General features: G+C 52.0%; 2 protein-coding genes across 2 annotated transcripts in view; one reads left to right on the top strand and one right to left on the bottom strand.

Moving 5' to 3' along the window:
• Positions 1-2,214: 2,214 nt before the first annotated feature.
• Positions 2,215-5,942, top strand: EAH_00048440 (Pseudouridylate synthase, related , related; the record flags this gene model as incomplete). Its single annotated transcript, XM_013394477.1, has 7 exons — positions 2,215-2,774; positions 2,871-3,611; positions 3,820-4,237; positions 4,432-4,554; positions 4,788-4,884; positions 5,107-5,166; positions 5,917-5,942. The coding sequence occupies 7 exons, from the start codon at positions 2,215-2,217 to the stop codon at positions 5,940-5,942; spliced, it is 2,025 nt and encodes a 674-aa protein (XP_013249931.1).
• An 827-nt stretch (positions 5,943-6,769) lies between these two features.
• The window catches only part of EAH_00048450 (hypothetical protein), a gene marked incomplete at both ends in the record, with an annotated part of 3,346 nt that continues 1,774 nt past the window's right edge, over positions 6,770-8,341 (bottom strand). Inside the window, 2 exons of the mRNA XM_013394478.1 lie at positions 6,770-7,327; positions 7,466-8,196. Coding sequence (XP_013249932.1) covers positions 6,770-7,327; positions 7,466-8,196 — 1,289 coding nt within the window. The remainder of the gene's footprint in view (positions 7,328-7,465; positions 8,197-8,341) is intronic.

The raw sequence follows: 8,341 nt of genomic DNA on the forward strand, positions 1-8,341 counted from the left end.
GTTGCTGCATAGTCTGTGCAGGCGTTGCGAGCTTCATCTGCGTGCATGCATGCACTTGCTTGCGTGAAAGACCTGCATGCATGCATGCATGCATGCATGCAAGGGGCCGTGCAGATGGGGCTGCTGCAGAGGAGCAGCTGAGCAGTGAAGGCCTCCCTGGACTAATGAAGGCAATGCTGCAACGTGCATGCATGCATGCATGCATGCATGCATACAGCAGCAACAGCAACAGCAACAGCAGCAGCAGCAGGAGGAGGAGCAGCAGCAGGGATGGCTGACTGGTGTGGATTGTTTTTTTTGCTGCCTTCCGGTGTATCCCCTCCTGCATGCAGTTGCATGCGTGCAAATGCATGCATGCATTTGCACGCATGCATGCATTTGCATGCATGCAGCTGCATGCAGGTCTTTTTGTCTCCTTTAGGGGAGTTCGTCTCCTGCTTGCATTTAATTTTATTATTTAATTGCAGCAACAAAATAAAAGTACGAGTGCGGTGTGCATGCACAGAATTGAGAAGGGTTACGTCCTTGTAGAGAGAGATGCATGCATTCTCTTGCATGCATTCACTTGCATGCATGAATATGCATGCACTTGCATGCATTTGCATGCAGTAGAGTATATCTTTGTGCGAGTCACTCAACATACAGTCTATATATGGGTTTATGTATGAAAAAGAAAAACGTGCATGCATGCATGCATGCATGCATGCGGGGCTGGAGAGACACAAATATGAAAGGGGGGGCTGCAGGAGTTGTTGCATGCATGCAGCAGCAGAGGGCTTCTCTGCTGCTGCAGTTAAAGAAGGCTCGGGGCTGGACTATTGCATGCATGCATATTGTTTAAATGCATGCGTAGACGAACATCTTTTGCATGCAAACGCACCTTGCATGCTATCTATACATTTAAAGTGCATGCATGCGAGCTTGCATGCATGCATGCATGCATGTATGTATGCATGCATATATGCATGCATGCATGCATGCATGCACTTTAAACTTTTTTGGGGCTTGGTGGCGGTCCTCTGCCCGCAACGGTCAAGCAGGTGATCTTCGCTGTCTTCTTTTTGTCTCTTTTGTGTCTCCTCTCTAAGGAGACTGCCTTTGTCTTTTTATAGCTAGCTAGCTAGCTCCTTGGTTTACCCTGATAGCTAGCTAGCTAGCTAGCTAGCTAGCTGTATCCTCAGGTAGACCCTAAACCCTAATCACTTGCCTACAAGGTTTTTAAGGACTGCTGCTGCAGTGGAAGCTGCCGTTGCTGTCGTTGCTGCTAACTCTGCTGTTTTCGCTGCTATTGCTGCTGCTGCTGTTGCTGCTGCTGATGCTGCTGCCGCCAAGTGTGCAGCAGCAGCAGCTGCTGCTGCTGCTGCTTCTCCGAAGTAGTTTTGGGGAGGGTAAGGCAGCTGAAAAAGCCCTACAGAATACCCCGCAGCAAACAGCAGCAGCAGCAGCAGCAACAGCAGCAGCAACGGAAGCAGATGTGCTGCTGCTACCAGCTTCTTCTTCTATCACCCCAATCAAAGCAGAGGCCCACAGCTGCACCCTTTGCAGTAGCTGTAGCAGCAGCTGTAGCAGCTGCAGCAGCTGTAGCAGCAGCTGTAGCAGCACCTGCTGCTGCTGCTGCTGCTGTAGCTATGGGCTTCCGGCTAGGGCCTCCAGTTGAGACCTTGTATGATAATATAAACGAAGACAGCTGAAGCATTTAAATTTTATATTAAATTAATTTCTGCTGCAGCAGCAGCTGCTGCTTTTTCAGCCTGCAAACCTATTTTCTTTAACTCCCACTGCTGCTGCTGCTGCTGCTGCTGTTGCTGCATGTCTGCAGGGGCCCCACAGCAGCTGTCCCTCTGCTGTTGTCTTATTACTGAAAAGGCATTGCTATTAAACTTATTTTTAGCGTGACAAGAAGATCTCTCACAAACCCTAAACCCTAAAAAACCCTAAACCCTAAACCCTAAACACTAAACCCTAAACCCTAGGCTTGAGGCCTGCAGCCGTCGATTGTCCCTGCTGCAGCCTTCTTCTTCCTCCGTGCATGCATTGAAACGATTTAATGTTTTTAGGAGTTGTCTTTTAATTATTTTCTTTGTCTCTCCACCACAACCCTTTGCTGCACTCAGGGCAGCAGCAGCAGCAGCAGCAGCAGCAGCAGCAGCAGTAGTAGTAGTAGTAGCAGCAGTAGCAGCCTTAGCTTTAGGTGTACGTACACTCCAGATAACTATGCACAATCCTCTGCTAGACGATGATGAAGCCCCTCCTGGGGCTGAGCAGCAACCGACAGCAGCAGCAACAGCAGCAACAGCTGCGGAGAAGGCTGCAGCACGAACAGCAGCAGCAGAAACAGCAGCAGCAGAAACAGCAGCAGCAAACCCAGCAACTTTAGGAGGGGTGAAGGACCCCAAGCCCGATCCCTCAGTAACAGAAGGAGTAGGGACTTGCAAGGGCAGCAGCAGCAGCAGCAACAGCACCAACAACAGCAGCAGCAACAGCAGCAGCAGCACGTCTCCTGCTGCTGCTGCTGCAACTGCAGCAGATGCAGGAGATAAAAAGAGACAGAGCAACGGAGGGACAGGCTACACCCGGCAGCAGAGAAAGAGATCGAGAGGGGAGAAAATAAGGCAGCATATGCAGCGCCTGCAGCAGCAGCACAAGCAGCAGCAGCAGCAGCAGCAGCAGCAGCAGCAGCAGATTGAAGGAGACACTCAAAGTCCTGCAGCAGCAAATGAAACGCCTCTAAAAATACCTAGACCCCCTAAGAAGAAATTCGTACTGCTGATTGGGTAAGGGATGCTTACCAGAACGATTAGGGTTTAGGGTTTAGGGTTTAGGGTTTAGGGTTTAGGGTTTAGGGTTTAGGGTTTAGGGTTTGCATGCAGGTACAACGGAGCGAAGTTTCACGGCTTTCAGAAGCAATTTAAACAGCAAGACCCCTCAAGCAGAGACTCTGAGACCTCCTCTGGTGAAGAAGAAAAGGAGCAGCAGCAGCAGCAGCAGCAGCAGCAGCAGCTGCAGCAGCAGCAGCAGCAGCAGCAGCAGCAGCTGCAGCAGCAGCAGCAGCTGCGGACAGTAGAAGGGGAGCTTGAGGAGGCGCTGCTGCGCTGTGGTAGTATTGCTGCTGAACATTTCGGGTGTCTGCAGCGGCTGCAGTGGTCGCGAGCAGCAAGAACAGACAAAGGAGTGCATGCAGCAGCAAATGCTGTTGCTCTTAGGCTTTCTTTAGGTCCTGTTGCCTTCACTCACAACCTGCAGCAGCAGCAGCAGCAGCAACAGCAGCAGCAGCAGCAGCAGCAAGGGGAGCACCAAGAGACGCACGCGCAGCAGCAGCAACACCCAACGCCTCCACTCTCGCAGCAGCAGCAACAGCAACAGCAACCCAAGCAAGAGGAGCAGCAGCAAGAGCAGCAGCAGCAGCAACAACAACAGCAACAGCAGGATTTAGATGTGGGGACAGAGGACTTCGATTGTCTCTCTCGGGGTGTATGTACACTAGACAAAGAAGCTGTTGCTCAGTGGCAGCAGCAGCGGCTGCTGCTGCTGCTGCAGCGGCTGCAGCAGCAACTGCCGAAAGACATTTGCTGCTTCGATATTCGTCCGGTCACCAAAAACTTCGATGCCAGGTCCGCCTCTAGGGTTTAGGGTTTAGGGTTTAGGGTTTAGGGTTTAGGGTTTAGGGTTTAGGGTTGAGAGGGGACCCAAAGGCAGGACCTTGGGATTTGTTTATGTTGCTGCTGCTGCTGCTTCTGCTGGTCTTCCTCTGCTTGTTACTGCTGCTGGGGTGCATCTTATTATTATTTGCTGCTGCTGCTGCTGCTGCTGCTGCTGTAGGGTCAGCTGCTCGCGGCGGGTGTATGAGTATGTAATGCCGCTGTGGCTGCTGCAGCCAGCAGCAGTGAGAAGAGATCTTATTTGCTGCTACACTCGCTGCATGCAGACAGACGCAGCAGCAGCAGCAGCAGCAGCAGATGCAACAACAGCAGCAGCAGATGCAACAACAACAGCCACCAGCGAGGAGGCTACAACCAGCAGCAACTCCACGGACTCAGAACAAAGAGCAGCAGCAGCAGCAGCAGCAGATGCAGCAGCAGAAGATGCAGCAGCAACAGATGCAGCAGCAGCAAAAGAAGCAGCAGCAGATGCAGCAGCAATCCCTGCTGATGCTCCCCCTGTCAGCAGCGATGTCCCTCTTCACTTTGCTTCTCTCTACCCCAACCCCCCTCCAAAACTCTCCGACCAGGAGCTAGTTGTAAACCCTAAACCCTAAACCCTAAACCCTAAACCCTAAGCCCTGAGGCATGCAAGCCATTAGAAGGGCGTCAAGTCTGTGTGGAGAGAGCTGCGCAGGGTTTGCAGGGCTCCGAGTTTACAACTCGCTGCGATTCACGGTCTAGGGTTTAGGGTTTAGGGTTTAGGGTTTAGGGTTTAGGGTTTGCGGTGTAGGATCGGCTAGGCAAAGTGCTGCGACTTTATGAAGGGACCTATTGCTACCGCAATTTTACTCGTGGAAGCAAAAACAAAGACAAAAATTTAGCAGCATTTAAACGTCACATACACTCCGCTACCGTAAACCCTAAACCCTAAACCCTAAACCCTAAACCCTGATGCAAACACCGTTTCCTAGCTGTGCCCCAAACGCGAACCCGAGACACAAACCCTAAACCCTAAACCCTAAGCACAGCATGCCTTTCTCAGCGTACCTCATGCGATACTCCTTTAGGGCTTCTGCATCATGGTTTAGGGTTTAGGGTTTAGGGTTTAGGGTTTAGGGTTTAGGGTTTAGGGTTTGCGGTGAGCAGGTCAAACTGGGGAAACTTCCCGGCTATGACGAGCCTGTGGCGGTGGTTCGCTTAGAAGGGCAGTCTTTCCTCTACAATCAAATCCGCAAGATGATGGGTAGGCTAGGGTTTAGGGTTTAGGGTTTAGGGTTTAGGGTTCTAGGGTTTAGGGTTTAGGGTTGAGGGTTTGTGACTTGGTGTTGCGCCTTTCCTGCGGCCGTTGCCTCCCTCTTTCAGAGGTTCTACTCCTGTTTGAAATGTAGAGTTTAGGGTTTAGGGTTTAGGGTTTAGGGTTTAGGGTTTAGGGTTTAGGGTTTAGGGTTTAGGGTTTGTGGTTTAGGGTTGGCGGTAGAGATATGCAGACGTACAGCCCCTGTCTCTTCGATTAGAGCTGCTACTGGTAAAGGAAATGTTTTCTTACATACGGCACCTGCTGAGGGTCTTCTGCTGCTGCATGTAAACCCTAAACCCTAAACCCTAAACCCTAAACCCTAAACCCTTGCTCTTTGCACTAAAGCCACGAAGCACAGACCGTCAGTAGGGGAGACTGCAAATTATTCTTTTAAGCTAAGGGGTCATTCAATTCGTTGTTGCTGCTGTTGCTGCTGCTGCTGTTGCTGCTGCTGTTGCTGCTGCCGCTGTTGTTGCTGCTCTCGTTGCTGCTGTCGTTGCTGTTGTTGCTATTTCTGGTGTTTCTGCTCTTGCCGCTGTTACCACTCCTGCTGCTGCTGCTGCTGCTGCTGCTGCTGCTGCTGCTGCTGCTGCTGCTGCAGCCGTGTTATGACGCGTATAACAATGGACGCGCTCGTTTGGCGGGTTTGTCCGGAGTAGAGTTTGAGAGTATTGCTGATAAAATAACTGCATTTAAGGAGACAGCAATATATCCTTCTGTCTCTAACTCTTTTAACACTGAGGTGTACGTACACCGCAACAACTGTCTCCTCTCTCCTGTCTCCTTTGCTGTTTGCTGCTTATGGAGGCTGCTGCTCTTTCTATACTTTCTCATATTGTGTGATTGGGGTTGAGGGGTAGTTTGCTGCTGCTGCTGCTGCAATTTGGGCTGCTGCTGCTGCTGCTGCTGCTGCTGTCGCCGTCTCCAGCAGCAGCAGCAGTCTTTTCGTGCGTCTCCTTTGCTGCGCTGTCTCCTCAGGTGGCAGCAGTGGCAGCAGAGTATAAATCGGCATCCTTTCTTTCTAGAAAACACACACATATCTGCTTCTTGAGATGCAGCAGCTTGTTGTTGTTGCTGCTGCTGCTGCTGTTGCTGCTGCAGCAGAACCTCACGCTGCCGCTACAGCGACAGCAGCAGCTGCTCTCTCCGAGAGCAGCAGCAACGGTAGGAGACGCAGCAGCAGTATCTGGAGCAGTGCAGCAGTTACTGCTACACTTGCTGCTGCTGCTGCTGCTGCCGGATTTTGCTGCAGCAGCAGCAGCAGCTGCTGCTGCTGGAGACGAGAGCCATTTGTTTTTTTGGCGTGAGGCTTCCGCCAGTCTGCTTAATAACAGCTTCCTCGATGATGTTTTTGTTTATCTCTGTTTATTTATCTGTCTCCTCTATGTGTCTCTGTCTCTTTTTTATTTTTGTCTCTGTCTCCTCAGCAGCTCCCTTCGCTGTATTTTACGTTTGTCTCCTTTTTGTCTGTCTCTCTATCTCTGTCTCTGTCTCTGTCTCTGTCTCTGTCTCTCTCACTGTCTCTGTCTCTATCATCTGTCTCTGCTTATTTTCTCTGTCTCTTTCTGTGTCTGCCTATACACTTGAATTAGGTGCCTATACACCCTAACTAGGTGCCTATACACTCCAAAGGAGTAAGGGAGATGCATGCAGATTCTAAAGGAGACAAACCGATGCCTCTCTGTACACTCAAGAGCAGCAAAACAGCTGCCTATACACTCCAGTGGGGAGACAGCAGGCGAAAAGGAGACCTTAATGAAAGCAGAAATGAGTTCAAGAGACGTAGGGTTTAGGGTTTAGGGTTAAACCCTAAACCCTAAACCCTAAACCCTCAGAGCAGCACTTCGCGGCGGGCACGCGCTGCAGCAACACCGAGCAGCACACTGGCGCTGCTGGAGTCCCTCAGCAGGTCCCCCAGCCACCACTCTTGCTGCTGCTGCTGCTGCTGCTGCTGCTGCTGCTGCTGCTGCTGCTGGAGCAGCAGCTGGGCCCCTTCTCCAGGTGTAACTACAATTGGCAGCTCCCATACTAAATTAGCGACATCAGAAGAACGTACACGCGCAGGCAGCGGCTGCAGCTTATCTTGCTGCTGCTGCTGCTGCTGCTGCTGCTGCTGCTGCTGATCTTGCTGCTGCAGAGGGCAGGTGAAACGCACAACTAGAGAGTAAGATATCTGCAGCAAATCTGTTTTAAACGAAGGAGGTGCAGCAGCAGGAACAAACAACACCAAGGAGACAGTCTCCTTGTGCAGCACGAAGTCGCTTTCACTCCAAACTATGCGCGCCTGCTGCTGCAGCACCTGTTGCTGCTGCTGCTGCTGCTGCTGCTGCTGCTGCTGCTGCTGCTGCGGCAGCAGGTGCTGCTCTACTGCAGCAATAGCAGCAGTTATCTGCAAGATTGGTAGAGCAGCATTACTTAAATTTATAGAGAGACGCAGGCTGTCTCCTGCAGCAACTGCATACTGTCCCTTCACATAGCAGCAGCTAGAAAGAGACAGTATACATAGCAGCTTCCCTTCTAAGCTCACACGAAAGCTGTCTCTGCTGCTGCTGCTGCTGCTGCTGCTGCTGCTGCTGCGGCTGCTGCAGCTGTCTCCAGGCTCCAGATACTCCCCTTCTGCTACGCAACGCAGCACATGCAGCTGCGAAGATAGAGACACTGAAGAGCTCGATATGCTGCTGCTCCTGCTGCTCCTGCTGCTGATGCTTCTCCTTCTGCTGCCCCTTCTACTGCTGCTGCTGTTGCTGCTGCTGTTGCTTCTGCTGCTGCTTCTGCTGCTGCTGCTGCAGGGAGGAAGTACTTGTTCTCCTGTGAGCGTCTCTCCTGCGTCTGTTGCTGCCGCTTCTGCTGGTGCTTCCGTTGCTGCTGTTGCTGCTGCTGCCTCCTCTGCTGCTGTTTCTGCTGCTTCCGTTGCTGCTGCTGCTGCTGCTGCTGCTGCTGTTTCTGCTGCTTCCGTTGCTGCTGGTGATGCACTGCTGCTGTCCTCACTCTGCACTGGGGATTGAAGCGGGGTCTCCGTGCGCTTTGCTGCTGCTGTTGCTGCAGCAGCAGGAGCAGCAGCTGCTGCTGTTTCAGGTGTAACTACAGATGCTTCTGTTGCTGCTGCTGTGGTTGTTACGTCTGTGCTAGACACGTGAGAAAGAGGGGGCTCATCCGCTGCTGCTGCTTGTGCTGCTGTTGTTGCTGCAGCTGGTGCTGCTGCTGCTGCTGCTGCTTCTCCTGCTGCAGTTGCTGCTGCAGCAGCTCTTGGTGCAGGGGCTGCAGCAGCAAGAAGCGAGGAGACAAGTGCCTCCCCGTAGTTTTCTATAAGGCCCCCCAGCCGCCAGAAAGTAACAGCATCATCTAGCGGCAACGTCTGCTGCTGCTGCTGCTGCTGCTGCTGCTGCTGCTGCTGAAAGAGATT

This window comes from Eimeria acervulina, genomic scaffold (assembly GCF_000499425.1).
Source record: "Eimeria acervulina Houghton genomic scaffold, Eah_scaff764, whole genome shotgun sequence".
Classification (NCBI taxonomy): Eukaryota; Apicomplexa; class Conoidasida; order Eucoccidiorida; family Eimeriidae; genus Eimeria; species Eimeria acervulina.